Source organism: Ostrea edulis, chromosome 3 (genome assembly GCF_947568905.1).
Source record: "Ostrea edulis chromosome 3, xbOstEdul1.1, whole genome shotgun sequence".
In the NCBI taxonomy this organism is placed as follows: domain Eukaryota; kingdom Metazoa; phylum Mollusca; class Bivalvia; order Ostreida; family Ostreidae; genus Ostrea; species Ostrea edulis.
This window is the reverse complement of record NC_079166.1, coordinates 94,434,239-94,457,255: the sequence shown is the minus strand read 5'-3', so window position 1 is coordinate 94,457,255 and position 23,017 is coordinate 94,434,239. Positions and strand designations below refer to the sequence as shown.

General features: G+C 36.1%; 3 protein-coding genes across 45 annotated transcripts in view; 1 reads left to right on the top strand and 2 right to left on the bottom strand.

The window, feature by feature from the left end:
• Positions 1–3,928: 3,928 nt before the first annotated feature.
• LOC125674460 (uncharacterized) lies at positions 3,929–5,707 on the bottom strand. Its single transcript, XM_048911603.2, has one exon. It carries the CDS (start codon positions 5,705–5,707, stop codon positions 3,929–3,931), a length of 1,779 nt encoding a protein of 592 aa, XP_048767560.2.
• Positions 5,708–10,292: 4,585 nt separating this feature from the next.
• Positions 10,293–22,685, bottom strand: LOC125677365 (28S ribosomal protein S35, mitochondrial-like). Of its 2 annotated transcripts, none has more exons than XM_056159536.1 (9): positions 22,496–22,685; positions 20,478–20,536; positions 19,741–19,878; positions 18,278–18,389; positions 16,307–16,446; positions 13,958–14,067; positions 12,685–12,754; positions 11,639–11,776; positions 10,293–10,490 (listed from the first exon to the last, which is right to left on the bottom strand). In XM_056159536.1, exons 1-9 carry the CDS (start codon positions 22,683–22,685, stop codon positions 10,320–10,322), a joined length of 1,128 nt encoding a protein of 375 aa, XP_056015511.1. In that variant the 3' UTR covers positions 10,293–10,319. The 2 variants fall into 2 exon arrangements, with proteins under 2 accessions (XP_056015511.1, XP_048771353.2); XM_048915396.2 differs by having other exon boundaries at positions 11,666–11,776.
• LOC125677364 (protein phosphatase 1 regulatory subunit 12A-like) overlaps positions 22,660–23,017 on the top strand; it is a 96,165-nt gene continuing 95,807 nt past the window's right edge. For all 42 annotated transcript variants that reach the window (XM_056159497.1, XM_056159496.1, XM_056159487.1 and 39 more), the window contains exon 1: positions 22,660–22,932. In XM_056159497.1, coding sequence (XP_056015472.1) covers positions 22,684–22,932 — 249 coding nt within the window. In that variant the 5' untranslated portion in view covers positions 22,660–22,683. The remainder of the gene's footprint in view (positions 22,933–23,017) is intronic.

Below are 23,017 nucleotides of genomic sequence, written 5' to 3'. Positions count from 1 at the left end.
TTACAGTGTAAGATTGTCCAGTGTTGTACAGAACTACATGTATCTTGTTACGGTGTAAGACTGCCCAGTGTTGTACAGAACTCTCTTGTTACAGTGTAAGACTGTACAGAACTCTCTTGTAACAGTGTAAGACTGTCCGGTGTTGTACAGAACTCTCTTGTTACGGTGTAAGGCTGTACAGAACTCTCTTGTTACAGTGTAAGACTGTCCAGTGTTGTACAGAACTCTCTTGTTACAGTGTAAGACTGTACGAAAATACTAACAGCTTTGAAGGAGAAACTTCAAACGTACTGTGTCACTACATATGCCAGAAGTGGTATAAATCAAATGTGGATTCTAAAAACAAATCTAAAGAACTTTTAGTAAATTTGAAATAGCAAAACGTTTCTCAAACCAACAACTTCAAAACGTATGACTTTTCAACTCTTTACACGACCATTCCTGACGATAAATTAAAAAGTAGACTTGTGACATGATAGACAGTTACTTTATCAACAAGAAATGGAAAAAGAAAATATCCGTATCTAGTTATCACATTACTATGTGAAACATTACTTAGAAGTTGAAAAAAAAAAAACATGCTGGAGTTCCTCATTAACAATATCTTCGTAGTCTTTGGTGATCAGGTCTTCCAACAGTCTGTTGAAATTCCCATATTCTTATGAAGCAATGGTTACTCTAAACGTCTACACGAGAAGAAAAATTCTCTTGGTGTGTCCTTCATCGACATTTAGATATATCTCAACAGATTCGAGAGATTGTCCTGCGTATGATGAGTTTTTAAATCGAGACAAGCTACTGACAAACAAGTTGATGGTACAAGGGTTTCAACAGTCACGTTTAAAGTCAGCATTTCGCAAATTCTAGGGTTGTTTTAATGATATGGTTTGCCAATACATCCCATCATTTAAAAATTCAACAGTTGAGAGATATGAACACTATATGCAGGTGATAATGGAATATTGCTACATAATTATGGAAAGTTGAAATCATCCCGTTTATTATAAAGTTGAGTTGTTAGTTTGCCGTTAATATCTATTTTCAATAAGATATCTACGTACGAGGCAGAATTAGACAACTCTGTGGTGTCTTTTATTTCGAGTTCACGGGGATATATCGCATCAATGTAGTGTATGAATGAAATTTATTACTGTTAATAAATAAAACGTCCTCGATATGTCTAATTGAAGGCCACATCATTAGATTTTTTCAAGTTTTTGAATAAATTCTGCTTCAAAGGAATATGAAAATAGGTCAGCTAACAAAGGAGCACAATTCGTGCCCATGGGAATTACAACAGACCGGTGGAAGATCTGATCACCAAAGACTACGAAGGTATTGTCTATGAGGAACATCAGCATATTTTTGATTTCAACTTAAGAGTACTTGTGCGCGGAATCAGAGTGGTGTTCAATAAAGTATTTTTTTTTTTGGATGACTGATCACGAGATAAGGATATTTCCGTTTTCCATTTCTTGTTCAAGATGCAACTGTCTATGGTATCAAAAAGTCTTATCTTTAATTCATCTTGAGGAATGGTCGTGTAAAGTGTCGAAGAGTCATACGTTGTGATATTGTTGATTTGAGAAATGCTTTGCGATTTCAAGTTCTCTAAAAATTCTTTAGAGTATTTTAGAATCCACATTTGAGCAAAGATAGAGGATTGGTAGAACACTTACTGGGTCCAGCAATGTATCTTTGTTGGTATGGGTTTTAATGAAGTTAAATTCTGTATAGGTACGGTAATTCATATTCATCCGACCCATTGGCTGGGGTATTAACATCTTCGCTAGCCAAGGGTTTACGATCCGCTCCGCTTCTCTACAAACCCTTGGCAGATTTAGTGCGATTTTCGTAGCCTCAACATTCGGCATATGATTGGACGCAGGGAAAGTCCATTGCTCAATCAGAGAACGTGTTACGTTAGATACGTGTTACGTTAGATCACGTGCAAAACAAAGGAATTCAAATACCTACAACTGTCACTCGGCCGTATATCAAATACATTTCCAAACCCATGATGCCATGTGCGCAGTTCAGACTTGTATCTGCGTAAAGAAGTGCATTTTATTTACTACAGTACCGTACCATAAGTTTAATATCAAACATCTCTTGTAATGTGTTGCTTTATGCTCTATCTATCCCATATTTAAACAGTTGCGTCAGAGCTAATTTCCTCAATTTGGAATTCACCTTACACACGTGGGGTTATTTTTAGAGACTCAACGACTACATATATTTCATGGGTTCACGCATGTTTATTTCTAAATCATATTCTCACTGATTTATTTTTCAAGTATTCAATTAAGAGATAGTTAAATTTATTATTAATATTTTGAATTATTTGCATACCACATTACGTTACTCTCTGAGCGCAGCCATTTCTAAACAACGAGCGCAGCCATTTCTAAACAACTTTTAAACAGTAGCCGAAACACACATTTTCATTGGATAAGCATGATGTAATCCAAACAGGGTTGTTTTCTCCATCCGGTAGAGGGCACCACTCAAAGCTAGGGAGAGGGCTTAAATAGGCTATGTCTGCTGCCTGGTCCTATTCACTTTGTGAATAAAATATTGTTTAAATCAAAGCTTCGAAAATCACACTAAATCTGTCAAGGGTTTGTAGAGAAGCGGAGCGGATCGTAAACCCTTGGCTAGCGAAGATGGGGTATTAAATGTACCTAAAACTGAAGTATGGTTTTGATGAATTGAGATACATATCAATCACCACGAACGATTTCAGAGTACGATAAAGTACGTAATGACTACATACGATAAAGTACGTAATGACTACATACGTTAAAGTGCGCAATGACTACATACGGTAAAGTACGCAATGACTACATACGATAAAGTACGTAATGACTACATACGTTAAAGTGCGCAATGACTACATACGATAAAGTGCGCAATGACTACATACGTTAAAGTGCGTAACGACTACATACGTTAAAGTGCGCAATGACTACATACGGTAAAGTACGCAATGACTACATACGATAAAGTACGTAATGACTACATACGCTAAAGTGCGCAATGACTACATACGATAAAGTGCGCAATGACTACATACGTTAAAGTGCGCAATGACTACATACGGTAAAGTACGCAATGACTACATACGTTAAAGTGCGCAACGACTACATACGATAAAGTGCGTAATGACTACATACGGTAAAGTGCGTAATGACTACATACGATAAAGTACGTAATGACTACATACGTTAAAGTACGCAATGACTACATACGTTAAAGTACGCAATGACTACATACGTTAAAGTGCGTAACGACTACATACGATAAAGTACGTAATGACTACATACGATAAAGGACGTAATGACTACATACGTTAAAGTACGCAATGACTACATACGTTAAAGTATGCAATGACTACATACGGTAAAGTGCGTAACGACTACATACGATAAAGTGCGTAACGACTACATACGTTAAAGTACGTAACGACTACATACGGTAAAGTGCATAACGACTACATACGATAAAGTACGAAAAGACTACATACGATAAAGTACGCAATGACTACATACGATAAAGTACGTAATGACTACATACGATAAAGTACACAATGACTACATACGATAAAGTACGTAATGACTACATACGGTAAAGTACGTAATGACTACATACGGTAAAGTACGTAATGACTACATACGGTAAAGGACGTAATGACTACATACGGTAAAGTACGCAATGACTACATACGATAAAGTACGTAATGACTACATACGATAAAGATTTTCAAAATGTCAGAGTACGATAAAATACATAATACTGGTGACTACATACAATGAAGATTTTCATTAAGTTTATTTCAGATAATCTTGTCAAATTCCTGGCAATGAATGATAATGCCTACATACTATAATATTTCCTACAGGGCACGTGTTTCCACATCATTACAGCGCTATATGTCCAAGTATTTAATCATTCGGACTTGGCTCCTTTGGCACTCGACCACAAAAAGATTGTCTTTGGAGTCCACACATAAACCCCACGGACAAACGAGATCCACATCCTTAATATAAAGGAGAAACTGTCCATCGCGATCTAGCACGTGAATCCGGTTGTCGTTGACGTCAGTAGTTAGGATGCGGGACTGACTGTCTGTCGCGATTCCGACTGGAGAAAACTTTTTCTTCTTTTTAGCCGAGTGATGACCAGCGTATTTGAATTTCAGTTTCCCGGCCCCGTTGACCACGACTATCGCTCGAGCTCTGCTGTCAGATACACAGATGTCCAGATTTGTGTTCTCGCAAATGTATTTACTGTACACAGTAAACTTGTTCGCTGAATACAGAGGTTTTCCCGCGCTGTCATACTGAATAATTTGTGTTTCGGCTAACGCGTGGTAACGCACTACTCGCGAGTCGGGGTCTTTCTTGTTGCTCTCCATGGTAACCAAAAGATCGCCAGAGGATGCAATGCCGATGTTATAGGGTGTCCAATGTCGAAGTCGGATCACTTCCTGTATCTGTTTAGTGTTAATCTTTACTATATTTATGGTTTTTAAGTCGCGGTCTGAATAGACGAGATCACCAAGATTGGTCACTGCGATATCAAAAGGCATATTTCCCGACTTAGTTTGGATCGCTTTCACTAACGATCTGTTGAGGTCGTACAGCTTTATTATATTATCCTCACCACTCATCCAGACATTTTCATCATTGACGCAAGCGACACTGTGGAGATTTGGGAGGTTTGTGTTAATTGTTGTGACGAGCCTCGGTTCGTCCAGGAGAACTGGTAGAGCCACATCCGTCTGGTGTGTCTGCACTGCCACCTGGTGGTCAGTTGTAATAGAAAGTGGGGTCAGACAACCAAAATTCTGAGAAACAAATTTTTCATCTATGTCTTTGGGAGTAAACGTTGGGAATGAGAACAGTAATTTTCCTGGCAATTTCCTAAACTTGTCATTGCTGGAATAGTAAGCGGAAGTCAAGGCCACATTATTGGAATTAAGCATTTCTTTCATATCAAGTATCATTTCTTCCAATTCTGAGATAATTTGTTCTAGCTCTTCTTCCTGGTTGTCTAGCGCTGTGAGGTGTTTGCGTCTCATTTCGTCGACATCAGACTTTCGTTTCTTTACATTGACGTCGATTTCACTGTGCCAGACGTCCCCTTGTTTGGAGACTGCTGTCGTTAGTTGCTCGTAGTGATCTCCCAGAATTGATTTTTGTTCACGAATTTCTGAAAACCTTTCTTTAAAATGTGGACAAAAAATGTTCTCCAATTCCTGCAAATCTCTTTGTATTTCCCCTCTCTTATCGTTGAAGTTTCTTAGCTCTGACGCAATGCCTTTGTAATTGGGGTACACGTAAGTTTCGGATTCTTCCGCGTCTTTCTCGGCGACATTTTGCCGTCCGCCCGGGACCTGTGAGGTATCAAAAGAAATGTGTCCTTTATGTCTGTCGGAAGAACAAAGAACACAAATAGGAATATCACAGGTTTTACACCAATGGTGACATGGCTTGTGTATATGTGTTTGACAATTTGGGTAATCAGATTTGTATCCACATTGTTGGAAAGGAGCGACTTTGTGTTTTTGGGATAAATTAGCGAGGTGTTCCCCGACACAGGTCTTGCAGAGTTTGACTTCACAAAGGTCACAGCGGCTCTGTACTACACCAGCCTCGCACACATCACAACGCAAGGCATCCTGGGCCATTTGTTTGATATCCATTCCCTTTGAATAAGAAATTATGATGATGAGTCAATAATAACTTATGCTGGGTCAATAATAACTTACATGTATGCTGGGTCAATAATAACATATGCTGGGTCAATAAGAATTGTCGGGTAAGCAGGATTTTTAGCGAGGATTTCATTTTGGCATCATTAGCAAGAGTGATGTGATCGCTAAAATTGATCATCACTAATATTGTCAATATATACAAATACTAAGATGATGTAATAATTTTATAGACACCTGTACATACATGTATATACAAGCACTAAAACGGTGTAATAATTTTGTAGACACCTGTACATATACTCGGTAAAATGACACAGAACTCGAGGAATATATACATGTATACAGGGAAAAAATCGATAACCGGAAACAGTGGCGGATTTAAGGGGGGGGGGGCTAAAATTTTCAAATTTAAGGTAGTACTCTATATCGTCATAATGGCTGACTTCCTTTAAAAACATGGATGAAAAAATCGATATCAGCAATATTTGACTTTCCCCTTTCCATTTAAATACCTAGCCGAGTAGCTCAGTAGGTTAGAATACCGACTACTGACCTGTAGGTCGCATGTTCTAGTCCAGCAGGGGTTTTAAATTTTGTTCAGATTACCTTCTACTAAAACTGTATTTTTTGACAAAATAAAGTAAATTTGAAAATTTTCAACTTCAAAATATTTTTGTACATATCCTCCACTTTTCATCTACATCAAATGTCTCTGGTGTAGCACACCTCCTTAAGGTAAATCGTGGTATCTTGTTTACAAACATGTACTAAATGATAAAAGAAACAATAATTTCTTCCACTTTTGAAGAAATAAATGACAAATTAAAGCTTTTGATTTCTTGAATTACATTACTTTTCCCAAAAACCCATAAAATTTGCGTCATTTTCTTAATTTCACCTTACTAAAAATGATAGAAAATAGTAAAAATGACTGAATAGGAGACATATTTCAAGCCCTATATAAAATTTGTGAAATCCAGGAGCTTCGCCCTCTGGGCCCCCACCCTTGAAATCCCTCAAAACGCATCGTCGCAAGCCACGCCTATTGTCTCCGTTTCCGCTACATAAAATGAGGAAGGGTGATACTACGGGACTCAGTGACCGTGGCTAGCGACGATGCTCACAAACGTTGACAGAGTGCATGTGTGAGGAACGATAACTGTGTAGAGAGTGCATGTGTGAGGAACGATAACTGTGTAGAGAGTGCATGTGTGAGGAACGATAACTGTGTAGAGAGTGCATGTGTGAGGAACGATAACTGTGTAGAGAGTGCATGTGTGAGGAACGATAACTGTGTAGAGATTGCACTGTGAACAGATATATACCGATATAATCCAAATGCCGAGTTAAAGGCCGCATCATTATAAAGAAATTTGTTTAGGGATTTGAGATGTTTTCTAGAGTTTTGTTTTTTTGGGGGGGGGGGGGGGGGGGGCGTCTTTTATTTCAATAACTATGATAAATAACTTACAATACATTAGATGATGGTTATCTTTGTCCTAGAACTATTTCGCTTTACCATCGTTCAAATAAAAAAAGCATGACCAAATATGGAGTCAAAGTCGGGTGATTTTCAGCTATTACACCCGAATAACTAACAAATCAAACAAACCTGTGAAAGTATTTATATTAGGAAAAATTCAGAAAAATATATATGATAAATTGTTAAAGGGAATATGAAGGTCGCACCATTGCAGATAACAATGCCTTTAATTATTGAATTTGTAAATTTCTTGTTTAATTGTAAAGTATACCCGATAAACTTCCAGTGAAGAATAATTACGTAGAATGGGCTGTATTTAATATGAAGGAAACATTAATTGAACGGCACTAAAAGCATATGTCATGAAATGTCCAAATAGTTATCAATGCAAGAATTGTCGACCGCTCACACCCGTCATCAGCATTGTCTATTGATCAGGTAAACGGAGTAGTTCGTACTTAAAAGCACCAAATCTTTGCTCTCTCGAATTCATTTCAAGATCACAATAATATTGAATACATTTGAACTACAGTAAACTCATTATTTCAATATCAAAACAGTTCCAACAAATCACAATAATATTGAATACATTTGAACTACAGTAAACTCATTATTTCAATATCAAAACAGTTCCAACAAATCACAATAATATTGAATACATTTGAACTACAGTAAACTCATTATTTCAATATCAAAACAGTTCCAACAAATCACAATAATATTGAATACATTTGAACTACAGTAAACTCATTATTTCAATATCAAAACAGTTCCAACAAATCACAATAATATTGAATACCCTTGAACTACAGTAAACTCATTATTTCAATATCAAAACAGTTCCAACAAATCACAATAATATTGAATACCCTTGAACTACAGTAAACTCATTATTTCAATATCAAAACAGTTCCAACAAATCACAATAATATTGAATACATTTGAACTACAGTAAACTCATTATTTCAATATCAAAACAGTTCCAACAAATCACAATAATATTGAATACATTTGAACTACAGTAAACTCATTATTTCAATATCAAAACAGTTCCAACAAATCACAATAATATTGAATACATTTGAACTACATAAATCTTCAAATGAATATAGAAACATAGAAATCTTCAAATGAATATAGAAACATATAAATCTTCAAATGAATATAGAAACATAGAAATCTTCAAATGAATATAGAAACATAGAAATCTTCAAATGAATATAGAAACATAGAAATCTTCAAATGAATATAGAAGCATAGAAATCTTCAAATGAACATAGAAACATAGAAATCTTCAAATGAATATAGAAACATAGAAATCTTCAAATGAATATAGAAGCATAGAAATCTTCAAATGAATATAGAAGCATAGAAATCTTCAAATGAATATAGAAACATAGAAATCTTCAAATGAATATAGAAACATATAAATCTTCAAATGAATATAGAAACATATAAATCTTCAAATGAATATAGAAACATAGAAATCTTCAAATGAATATAGAAACATAGAAATCTTCAAATGAATATAGAAACATAGAAATCTTCAAATGAATATAGAAACATAGAAATCTTCAAATGAATATAGAAGCATATAAATCTTCAAATGAATATAGAAACATAGAAATCTTCAAATGAATATAGAAACATAGAAATCTTCAAATGAATATAGAAACATAGAAATCTTCAAATGAATATAGAAACATATAAATCTTCAAATGAATATAGAAACATAGAAATCTTCAAATGAATATAGAAACATAGAAATCTTCAAATGAATATAGAAACATAGAAATCTTCAAATGAATATAGAAACATATAAATCTTCAAATGAATATAGAAGCATAGAAATCTTCAAATGAACATAGAAACATAGAAATCTTCAAATGAATATAGAAACATAGAAATCTTCAAATGAATATAGAAGCATAGAAATCTTCAAATGAATATAGAAACATAGAAATCTTCAAATGAATATAGAAACATAGAAATCTTCAAATGAATATAGAAACATAGAAATCTTCAAATGAATATAGAAACATAGAAATCTTCAAATGAATATAGAAGCATTTTGAGAATTAGATTTAAAAAAAATATGAAACAACACACACACACGGATCGAATATTGAAATTACCTCTAAAGTAGTGTCTTCATTTCAACAGTTGGTTGTGTATAACAGAACAGGGTGACATCAGACAGATATGGTATAGATAGTAAGTCTTTCTGTACTGAATACAATATTTATAAGCTGACAGTATGTATAGCAATGTGTATGTTATCTAAGCATTGTCCTATACACTAAATAAACAGATATCAAGATACCACCATCACCGTTTACCCTGTATATATATCCTATCTGACCATACACTAAATGTTTATCCTATATATATATATATATATATCTATATATATATCACCATTATTTACACGCCACTTTATCCCTTCATCAACTACATGCAAGAACTTATTTACAAATTCATGTTTTATCAGTCTTTAGAAATGCCTTTTACTTCATTAACTAAAGAGTTACTTTTCATGAATTTACTTCCTGTCCATATTCTATAAGTCTTTAAGTGTTGATAAAATGAATAAACTGCAATGAAAATAATCAATATTTGTTCTTTGTACCATTTCTTTTTTTGCACATAATACAGTGAATCAAATATACTAATACTACAGAATTATCTATGCCTAGGGCCTCCATGTAACAGAATTATCTATGCCTAGGACCTCCATGTTAACAGAATTATCTATGCCAAGGGTCTCCATGTAACAGAATTATCTATGCCTAGGGCCTCCATGTAACAGAATTATCTATGCCTAGGGCCTCCATGTAACAGCATTATCTTGTGAGATTTCAAACTCTGTACAGTACTATATGCTAAGGGCCTCCATGTTACAGAATTATCTTGCGAAACTTCAACTCCGTACAGTGTCACAATTCCCTGGGATTACTTTCCCCTACGAATAATGATATTGGAGTTGTAACATAACGGAATATACTGAGCTGTCTGGAGCTTGTCGAGATTTCAGTACAAAAGACAAATGACAAGTCCAGCAGCCTTAATCATAGGGAACAAACTATCTGATAATTCTATAAATACCTTTATTATTTATTATAAATTGAGTAGTTTTAACACAGATTGTTTATAAGCATTGAGAGTCTCTTCGTTGTCTCCCTTGTCTTTTAAGTCACAGAAAGCAGCTTTGTATTGCTGCACGTCAGTTTCAGTCTCCACCACAGAAACATCTGGATCCTCCATCTTTTCTTCCTGACCACTATCAATCTACAGACAAAAACAGAACTGACTAATTCAACATTCCTTATTGCTTCATCCAACAAAATGGTAGAATACTTTACACTCCATCACAATGGGTGCGTTCAGAGTAAACCCAATGGTACCATCACCGATTTGCCAATTGTAAATATTTAATTCATTGGTACCATTGGATCCTTGTGTACTCTGAATGAGTTTGGGATACAAATGGTGAGAAATACACAATGGTACCATTGGTATACCACTAGCTGATCAGTTAGTACAAAATGTCAAAGATATACACTCATATCACCTTTGTGAATAATTTTGCACCAAGAAGATGCATTTAGAAATATATTTTTAAGTTCTATTAATTACTTTCTCCTGCAGATTATTTTCTCCATCTTCAATAGCCAAGAGTTTTCGGTCCATAAATGCGAAGCTGGGTAGACCAAAAATCCTTTGGCTAACGAAGATGTATTTTCTCTTGTAAAACATCATGAATATAGATCATCTGACGAAATGGTTAGACTGGGAGATTGCTACACCATATCACTTACACTTGATGTTTTTTAAAACCCATTTACGTCTATGCAGGGGAGTGTTTGAAGCAATATGTCTGAAATTGTCTTTAGTTGATGCCTGTGAAGATTTATAAGGGGGAAGATGTGATACAAAATTGGTTTCTTTCAGTGTGTATGCGTTTGCTGCCATTTTTGAATACGTCATATATAGAGTTACCAACGCTAACAGAGCTCTAGGTTGTCTGCAGATACATGTATGTTTACCATTGGTAAAGTTTATTGGCAAACATTGGTACCATTATCGTATCAATGGTAACAAATTTTTCCAATGGTAACTTATGTCAACCAATAATAGTACTCTGAACGCACCCTTTATAAATCTTTAATTTAGTGTGGTGGATCAAGCTTGAATGTCTTATAAAATCTGTATTTTAGTGGGGTAGATCTAACTTTAGTGCTCTATAAAATCTGTATTTTAGTGGGGTAGATCTAACTTTAGTGTTCTATAAAATCTGTATTTTAGTGGGGTAGACCTAACTTTAGTGTTCTATACAATCTGTATTTTAGTGTGATGGACCTAACTTTAGAGTTCTATACAATCTGTATTTTAGTGTCATGGATCAAACTTGAATGGCGGTATAAATAAGTCTGTACTTCAGTGTGGTGGATCCAGCTATTCACCTGTTGAATTTTGCTCTTTAAGTGGAGGATCTTATTTCTGGACTGTGTTTTGTCCCATTGATATACTACCCAGTCTGATTCCTCCATTTCATCCTCCCAGGGTTCTGTCACCTACAACATAACACAGTGTCAGTCAATATCACAGAATATTATATATCTACAACACAACAGTCAATATCACAGATTATTACATATCTACAAAACAACACAGTCAATATCACAGATTATTATATATCTACAACACAACACAGTCAATATCACAGATTATTACATATCTACAAAACAACACATTCAATATCACAGATTATTACATATCTATAACACAACACAGTCAATATCACAAATTGTTACATATCTACAACACAACACAGTCAATATCACAGATTATTACATATCTACAACACAACACATTGCAGAAATCTACAGTACAATGTAGGATTGGTCAATACCACAGAATATTACACATCAGATAAAGATGTCTCCGATACTATCATAGTATAAAACATGCATACTTGTACACACATATACAAATATATAATATCTATATCAACAATGTAATACTGTAACAGAAATGTAAAAAAAAAAAAAACACAACAAGATTGCTACACAAAAAAATTTGAAGCGCAAATTCCCATAACGTCTGTAAAATTTGTGTAATATGATCAACTTTATATTGTGACTATAAGAATCCTGCAAAATTTGTACAAAATCTGTACAGCGATATCCAAGAAGTTACGTCCACATGTTTGCTGTAACTGTGTTTGACTGTAAAATTGAATTCGTTGTAAGCGTGTTGGCTGTAACCAGGTTTTACTGCAAGTGTGAATTCGTTATAAGTGAGTTCGCTGTACCCAGGTTTAACTGTAAGTGTGAATTCGTTATAAGCGAGTTCGCTGTAACTGTGTTTTACTCTAAGTGTGAATTCATTATAAGTGAGTTCGCTGTAACCATGTTTTACTGTAAGTGTGAATTTGTTATAAGCGAGTTCACTGTACCCATGTTTTACTGTAATAACTTACATGTGATTCGTAGTACAATGCTGTCAGCTTATAAATGTTGAAGTCATAGTTCTGTTTCCGAAGCGGACATCTATAAAAGATGAAACATTTGATATAACCAACACATAATTAAAAACACATGCTTTAGCACAGTACAGTATCATATCATACCAATTCTTTTATACTGATGATACAAGTCTTATAAAACTTAAAAAACTTGCAAGGCATTAATTGATGAGACAGTGAATTTGAGCAAGTTCGAGTTGATTTAAAGATGCATTTTACAAAGACCTTTGAAAGATCACTGATATTTGTATACATTATGTTAATAAGCCCCAATAATGAAGGAGAAATTATCAGCATCAGTCCTCCATTGCAGGGGTGATCATCTCTCTCTCTCGAGTTTCACTAAAGTTATCCATGACATTGTGAAAATGACGTTGGATACGGTTCATTACACACAATGCTCGGTCACAAGTACCCAGTTTGTCGAATATGATCAGTCAAATTTCATATCAACAGTGCCATTGCTTTAGACTTTTAGCTGAAAGTCGGGCTAAGCAAAAATGTACTCCCAGATTGAGTAGTGGTAGAATTGACAATTTAGGGGAAGGGCTGACAATTTTTCGGTAGAGCTGACAATTTTTTCGATAGAGCTGACAATTTTGTGATAAGCCTGACAATTTAGGGAAGGGCTGACAATTTTGTGGTAGAGCTGACAATTTTGCAGTAGGGCTGACAATTTAGTGGTAAGGCTGACAATTTAGTGGTAGGGCTGACAATTCTGCGGTAGGAATGGCAATTTAGTGGTAGGACTGACAATTTTGTGATAAGCCTGACAATTTTGCGGTAGGGCTGACAATTTAGTGGTAAGGCTGACAATTTTGTGGTAGGAATGACAATTTAGTGGTAGGGCTGACAATTTTGTGATAAGCCTGACAATTTTGCGGTAGGGCTGAGAATTTAGTGGTAAGGCTGACAATTTAGTGGTAGGGCTGACAATTCTGCGGTAGGAATGGCAATTTAGTGGTAGGAGTGACAATTTTGTGATAAGCCTGACAATTTTGCGGTAGGGCTGACAATTTAGTGGTAAGGCTGACAATTTTGTGGTAGGAATGACAATTTAGTGGTAGGGCTGACAATTTTGTGATAAGCCTGACAATTTTGTGGTAGGGCTGACAATTTAGTGGTAGGGCTGACAATTTTGGAGTAGGGCTGCTGCATCTGATGGTTTACTTCAACGCTCTAGAATAAAGTCATACATTATATGAGGTCGATATTGTAAGATATTTACCTGTCTGAAGTGAGTTGTAAGGTTTTCGTTTCTTCATTTAACTTTTCTCCTGCTAGTTTCTTCATTTTCATGGAAGCATGGTCATCAAACTTGAGGACAGATAGGTTAACCTGTCAATTTTCAATCATTTTCTTCAGTCAAAATAAATACGGTGTCATCATTTTATCATATACCCATCAAGTCTTCTGATACTGTAAAATCCATCAGTGTGTGATTCAACTTTCATCAATGCACGTTTTTTTTGTGGAAAATCATTGACCGCATCACAAACAAAATTGCAAACACACAAATAATATCACTGTATGTTTGTGTTTTAGATAATTTGGAATACATTCATTATCTTACAAATGTGTACTATTCAAAAATACCTAAGGGGGTATATAATAAATTTATCATTACTACAGTAACTTGATCTGAAGGGTTGGATCACGTCTCGTTGACAGGTGCAGATCGTCGGATCAAACTCAACTCCTCAAGTCTTGTTTGATCCGCACCTATCAACTTGACACGATTCAAGTATTCAGATGACGTTACTGTAATAATAATATATATTGACACGATTCAAGTATTCAGATCACGTTACTGTAATAATAATATATATAATTTTCACAGGTATCCCCATCCCATCAAACTCAAACCACAAATAAATAATTTATCTGATGCTTTAATGTACAGAAACCAAACTCAAACCACAAAAAAAACCAATTTATCTGATGCTTTAATGTACAGAAACCAAACTCAAACCACATATAAACAATTTATCTGATGCTTCAATGTACAGAAACCATATCTACTAAATTACATCAAACTGTAACAACAATCCACAAAACTGTAAAATCTCAACATCCCACAAAACTGTAAAATCTCAACAACCCACAAAACTGTAAAATCTCAACAATCCACAAAACTGTAAAATCTCAACATCCCACAAAACTGTAAAATCTCAACAATCCACAAAACTGTAAAATCTCAACAATCCACAAAACTGTAAAATCTCAACAACCCACAAAACTGTAAAATCTCAACAATCCACAAAACTGTAAAATCTCAAAAACCCACAAAACTGTAAAATCTCAACAACCCACAGAACTGTAAAATCTCAACATCCCACAAAACTGTAAAATCTCAAAAACCCACAAAACTGTAAAATCTCAACAACCCACAAAACTGTAAAATCTCAACAACCCACAAAACTGTAAAATCTCAACAACCCACAAAACTGTAAAATCTCAACAATCCACAAAACTGTAAAATCTCAACATCCCACAATCATTGGCCTCCATGGATCCAAATGTCTCGACAGAAATCGTGAAATATTTGGCTTGTGGAATTGACAATGCTTGTACACAGTGTATGTCTTATGCTTGTACACAGTGTATGTCTTATGTTTGTACACAGTGTATGTCTTATGCTTGTACACAGTGTATGTCTTATGCTTGTACACAGTGTATGTCTTATGCTTGTACACAGTGTGTGTCTTATGCTTGTACACAGTGTGTGTCTTATGTTTGTACACAGTGTGTGTCTTATGCTTGTACACAGTGTATGTCTTATGTTTGTACACAGTGTATGTCTTATGCTTGTACACAGTGTATGTCTTATGCTTGTACACAGTGTATGTCTTATGCTTGTACACAGTGTGTGTCTTATGTTTGTACACAGTGTATGTCTTATGCTTGTACACAGTGTATGTCTTATGCTTGTACACAGTGTGTGTCTTATGTTTGTACACAGTGTATGTCTTATGCTTGTACACAGTGTATGTCTTATGCTTGTACACAGTGTATGTCTTATGCTTGTACACAGTGTGTGTCTTATGTTTGTACACAGTGTATGTCTTATGCTTGTACACAGTGTATGTCTTATGCTTACTATTCCACAAAATCATTGTGTCTACTTGTCTGATGCAAATATTTAACTCCATACAATCATTTGGACTATGAAATATATCATAATATGAGAAGCAAGCCTTACATTGACGGTGACTTCCTGTGTATATGTAATACGTACATTGACCTTGACCTCCCATGATGTAATACTTACATTGACGGTGACCTCCCATTATGTAATACTTACATTGACCTTGACCTCCTGTGATGCAATACTTACATTGACCTTGACCTCCTGTGTATATGTAATACTTACATTGACCTTGACCTCCCGTGATGTAATACTCACATTGACAGTGACCTCCCATGATGCAATACTTACATTGACCTTGACCTCCCGTGATATAATACTCACATTGACCTTGACCTCCCGTGTATATGCAATACTTACATTGACCTTGACCTCCTGTGTATATGTAATACTTACATTGAAGGTGACCTACCTTGATGTAATACTTACATTGACCTTGACCTCCCGTGCTCTTGAATCTCTTATTGATGTTCCACAGGTCACGTAGTCAGAGGTAATGACCTCAATTGGGAAGTTGACCTTTCTGACCTCAAGATTCTTCAGTTCTTCGGGAAATTTTGTGCAAAATTCTGAAAAAGACATAGTGTTACATTCGTTTTATTTTCCTTCTTGATTCTAAGAAATTTTCACAAAATTTTGTGATGTAATTACTTAAATGTTTTTGCTACCAAATTTATCTATTCATGTAGTTTCAGACTAGAATGACTGCCATTGGGTGGAATGTGTCATGTGATTGTCCACTACAGTTCTATAGGCAGTCAGTAGTGAAATATAAACATCAATGTGGGAGATGCCTGTTAGAAGTTTCAGAGAGTTTTGTAGAACATCACTCTGTTGGAAATTTGAATTGTGCCCCTTTAATTGTGACTTAAATGTCTGCGGTTTACAGTCTCTATAACAATGACGGTAAGTATGGCTGGATGCGATACAATGTGTGTCTTCACTACACTTCTTGATGAACTGTGAATAATATTTGTCTCTGGTGATGTTTTTGACAAAATCTGGTAATTAAGTTTGTGACTGATCACCTACAGGAATACATGGAGTAGATAAGGCCTAGTGGTGGTCCTGTGTCTAAAAAAAATCCATCCCGATACAATTCTGTAGACGGTGAGGAAGAAACAAAGTAACTAATGATGTTCCTTAAAGTCATCTATCCATTTCATAACGCGTCACTATGGAAAAAAGAGATTATTTGATGTCCACATTTCAAACATGGCATGCTTTCAAGGAATAGAAATGATTATACCTCTATATACATAGAAGAAAATGTTAGATCATGTTGATGTTTTGATCTTTATAAAGAAAAACATGCAGTTGTAACAGTAAAGTGCAATTAAATGATTCCAAAAGCAGTGTAACTGTTCATTTGTTATCCATAGCATCTTAAAAGTATTGTGATACGTATTATATCATCAGGTCTGTATCGTGATACATATTGTATCATCAGGTCTGTATCGTGATACGTATTATATCATCAAGCCTGTATCATGATACATATCATATTGTGAGGCCTGTATCATATGTAACGCATGGCAAGCGTATCGTTGCACCCCTAATATTGATAATGGAAAAACAAATCTATTAGAAAAAGTGCTGTAAAATATCTGGCAATATTTGAAATGCTGGATGAGTTAAGTTTTGAGAAATGCTAATTTCTTTTGTTCCCAATTTCAAGAAGGACTTAGAAATGTAAATTACAAAAACAAACATTCTCTAACATTTTTGGAAATTAAAATCAGAATGTTGTCTTAACATCAATTTTAAGCATTTCAATTATTTTGCTGGAATAAGGGAGTTAACTCATTGTGAAATGTATGCCCCTTACACCTACTTTTAATGGCTTCGCAGTGTGACCTACTTTTGATGGATTGGCAGTGTGACCAACTTCTGATGGCTTGGCAGTGTGACCTACTTTTGATGATCTGGCAGTGTGACCTACTTTTGATGGCTTGACAGTATAAAATGCATGCCCTGTACACCTACTTTTGATGGTTTTGCAATGTGACCTACTTTTGATGGTTTTGCAGTGTGACCTACTTTTGATGGCTTGGCAGTGTGACCTATTTCTGATGGCTTGGCAGTGTGACCTATTTTTCATGATCTGGCAGTGTGACCTATTTTTGATAGCCTGGCAGTGTGAAATTGACTTACTTTTGATGGCCTGGCAGTGTGACCTACTTTTGATGGCCTGGCAGTGTGAAATTTACCTTCTTTTGATGACCTGGCAGTGTGAAATTGACCTATTTTTGATGACCTGGCAGTGTGAACTACTTTTGATGGCCTGGCAGTGTGAAATTGACCTACTTTTGATGACCTAGCAGTGTGAAATTTATTTATTTTTGATGATCTGGCAGTGTGACCTACTTTTGATGGCCTAGCAGTGTGAAATTGACCTACTTTTGATGGCCTGGCAGTGCTTCTTGATGTGGGGAGGAGTCAGATGTAGAAAGTTAGGGATCTTCATCAGCTCAATGTTCCCATACCGCCCCAGAGCTAGCAGCTTCTTCTTCTACAACAGAGAAATCAGTCTGTGAAATAGATATCTTACATAATGTCACTGTATACAACAGTGAAATCAGTCTGTGAAATAGATATCTTACATAATGTCACTGTATACAACAGTGATTGATTGATTGATTGTATCTTGCTTAATGTCTCGCTCGAAAATTTTTCACTCAATTTGGAGACATCACCAAGACTGGTGAAGGGCTTCAAATTTAGGCCTATGCTTGGTGCTTATGGCCATTGAGCAGTGAGGGTTCTTTAGTATGGCACACCTTCTGTGACACATCCATTTTTAAGGTCATCTCCGAGGACCCGCGACATTCACACCTGATGCCAAGTGATTGGCGATGGAACTGTCACTACCTATTTCAACGACTTACATCTGTCACGGCCGGGATTCGAACCCCGGCCTTCCGCATGCGGGGCGAACACTCTAACCTCTTGGCCACCGCGGCGGTTATACAACAGTGAAATCAATCTGTGAAATAGATATCTTACATAATGTCAGTGTATACAACAGTGAAATCAGTCTGAAATAGATATCTTACACAATGTCACTGTATACAACAGTGAAATCAGTCTGTGAAATAGATATCTTACACAATGTCACTGTATACAACAGTGAAATCAGTCTGTGAAATAGATATATCTTACACAATGTCACTGTATACAACAGTGAAATCAGTCTGTGAAATAAATATCTTACATAATAGTACTGTATAGTGTAGATGACATCCAGAGTTAACACCCTTGAACAACAAAGCTATAAAGGACATTTTAAGAAATTAATTTCATTTTTGAAAATACATGAAGGTATAAACTGCGTTCGGAATGGGGCCAAACTTCGGCCCTCCACAGACCATAAAAAAAATCCCTGGAATATCTCACAATACAGGAAACTTACATTTTGAAGCATTGCAATAATAAGGTGCACTTACATATTCACAAGTTTTGTGCTTTGAAGAAAACATTACAAGTCATGCTATAATCTATGTTGTATCAGATTGAGAGGACTCTACGAACTGCATCAACTTCATCAGTAGAATTTCCCTGGGGGTGGGGGTGAGTGAAGAAGTCTACTGCATTAACTTCATCAACAGAATTTCCCTGGGGGTGGGGGTGAGTGAAGAAATCTACTGCATTAACTTCATCATTTGAATTTCCCTGGGGGTGGGGGTGAGTGAAGAAGTCCACTGCATTAACTTCATCAGTAGAACTTCCCTGGGGGTGGGGTGGATGAAGAAGTCTACTGCATTAACCTCATCAGTAGAATTTCCCCGGGGGTGGTGCTGGTAGAAGAAGAACTCTACTGCATTAACTTCATCAGTAGAATTTCCCCGGGGGTGGAAGGTTACCTTTCTAAAGCCCTGTCTGACAGGAATTGGAACAGACCCCCAGTGAAACGGTGCTTTTGTGGGCCAAACATCTGTCCAACTCTGATCGGTCCGCATGCAGTCTGCTCGTGTCATGTGACCTCTGATGATCTCCTCCCGCTAAAAAAATGTCCACAACTTTACATTAGAAACAATAAAACATTTCCATTAAATTAGAATTAGAATCAGATTGTTTCACTTCTGGGACATTGAATATTCCTTAATGTAAATTATGCCGATGAATCAAATAAAATTAAAAAAAACAAAAACAAAACACCTGTCCTCATTCTACAACTGTACAATTCATACAACATATTTTTGTTTTCCAAACACTTCTAAAATTGTTTATCAAGCACCGTATCAGCACAAGCCTATCAGCACTATTAAAAGAACAATGACTATATCAAGATGCCCACAGCCTAAGGCTATTCCTGTAACTCAGATTACTATCAACCACACTCACCACAAACTCAAATTTCTATCAGCCATGCTCACCACAAACTCAGATTTCTATCAGCCATACTCACCACAAACTCAGATTTCTATCAGCCATACTCACCACAAACTCAGATTTCTATCAGCCACACTCAACACAAACTAAGATTTAAGTCAACCATACTCACCACAAACTCAGATTTAAGTCAGCCACACTCACCACAAACTCAGATTTAAGTCAGCCATACTCAACACAAACTCAGATTTAAGTCAGCCATACTCACCACAAACTCAGCCTCCTTTTCTTTATCTCTATATATGTTCAAAACTTTGAATTCCTCATCTACAAAAGATATGTTTAGCTTGAATTATCAACCAACATCTTATCAACATGGTAAACCAGGGTTGCAGTTCGCTACTTGTCAATGCGAGTATTAAAACACCATATGGGTAACAAAATACTGAAAACAAAGTTTTCCACAAGGCAAATTATGTTTATCTAATAATATTCCCACGTTTTGTTTAGATTTCATAATTCTTTCACTTTTTATAAAACACTTTCCTATCTAAGATCATGTACAAAACAATCTAATCAAATCTACTATATTTTCTGTTATTTTGCTATATATTTTTTTTGATAACGACTGTTTCTATTGTATTTTACATTTGTGAAAGATCAAACTTAAGTTTCAGAAGTTTTTCTGTACAAGTTTAAGTCACAATTTCCATTCATATCTAATCAGACTTGCTGGAATATGGTGACATTAAGATCGATGTAGGTTCTATCTCAATTGTCTGTCCAATTTACAGGAACAGTTATGAATACAATGAGATATTGAAAACAAAGTAACTATGACTTGTGGAAGTTCCGAAATGCACGTTTTCTTCATACAGAAATCTCAAACATAATTATTATTGTAGTGAATCGAAATTCTAATAAATTTTTCATCAATGACATTGAAAACATGTTGGGTTCTTCCTCATTCAATGCCAAAAAAGTATGCATATTGGGAACATTATCAGTATTATGGCTCTCTTTGAATCTTGCCCACAGGCTTATAAAACACACACACACCATCTACACACACACATTAGCGATGCTATACCCCCCTTCACACACACATCTACACACACACATTAGTGATGCTATACCCCCTTCACACACACATCTACACACACACATTAGTGATGCTATACCCCCCTTCACACACACATCTACACACACACATTAGCGATGCTATACCCCCTTCACACACACATCTACACACACACATTAGCGATGCTATACCCCCCTTCACACACACATCTACACACACACATTAGCGATGCTATACCCCCCTTCACACACACATCTACACACACACATTAGCGATGCTATACTCCCCTTCACACACACATCTACACACACACATTAGCGATGCTATACCCCCTTCACACACACATCTACACACACACATTAGCGATGCTATACCCCCCTTCACAACTGCGTGAGAGGATAATAACCATTCAAAATTTCACAACTCCTTAGTTTTTAAATAATAATGTGAGTTCAATTATCTAGAACTTGGAAAGGCCAAGGGGCCCATACGTTCCAGTTCTTAAATGTGATAGAGATTTGGCCCTGAATTATTCTCTCTCTCTCTATATATATATAATACATTTCAAGATTTACACATATCAGATTGTCAGGGTGTCCGGGTAGCGCTCTCGCTTCCCACTGCTGCGACCCAAGTTTGATCCTCGTGATCAGCAGTGGTTGTATGTGAGAGTCACCCGCTCAGATGTGTGGGTTTCCTCCGGGTACTCTGGTTTCCTCCCACATAAAATGATCCCCTGGCGCAAACATCCGTGCATCAGGTGATCGACACATTGGAAATGAGCTTTCGAGCCTTCATGGGTTATCTTGGGTATTTATGTACGTATATTTAATTTGTATGTACACATACACAGGTACTTGGGTCATAATATATGAATACACATCTAACCTTATACATATGTATAAGGTTAGATGTGTATTCATATATTATGACCCAAGCACCTGTGTACACATACCCAATAAACATTTTTTTTTTAAATGGTGAAAAGGACTTATCATATGGATAAATGACACTGCTACTCCAGCCATACTTGACAATCGAATGCGTAGATCGGGCGAAATTCACCAATAAGCCCTTAAAACATTTACAATGAAGAATTATAAATGTAAACAAAGTATATTCATTAGTATTCCGAGTTTCCTCGTACCGCCGGCATCCTTTCGTTACTATCTTTATTCATTACGTCTATATTAACTTGTATATACCTTCTAAGTCTTCCTTAATTCTGCTGTAAAAACAACAACGTTGGGTATTATGAATTGGAGAACGCACAATGTGAAATAGAAACGACTTTCCATTGACAACTTTTATAATGCTTTTGGAGACCATTTTGGGCTGAACACGAGATTTCACGGGATAACGCGAGACTTGTGTATTCAGTGGCGCAGCTGTCATGGCGGACGACTCGAAGCAGACAAGTGCCTTACTGAAAAGGCACGATCAATTGAAGCGCTGGGACGAATCAGATACAAACAAGGCTGCAGACACACCGAGAGACAAACCTAGAAAAGTTAAATTTCAAGATGGATGTATATTTTTAGCTGCATGTTCAAGTGGAGACACCGATGAAGTCGCAAGACTACTTAGAAGAGGGGCCGACATCAACACTGCTAATGTGGACGGGTTAACAGCCCTACATCAGGTAGATATCGATGTACACAGATAGAATAGGCTTGAAAGTGTATACTTGATAGGGTTAAGCCGTAGTATAAAGCATGGTTTGTTTT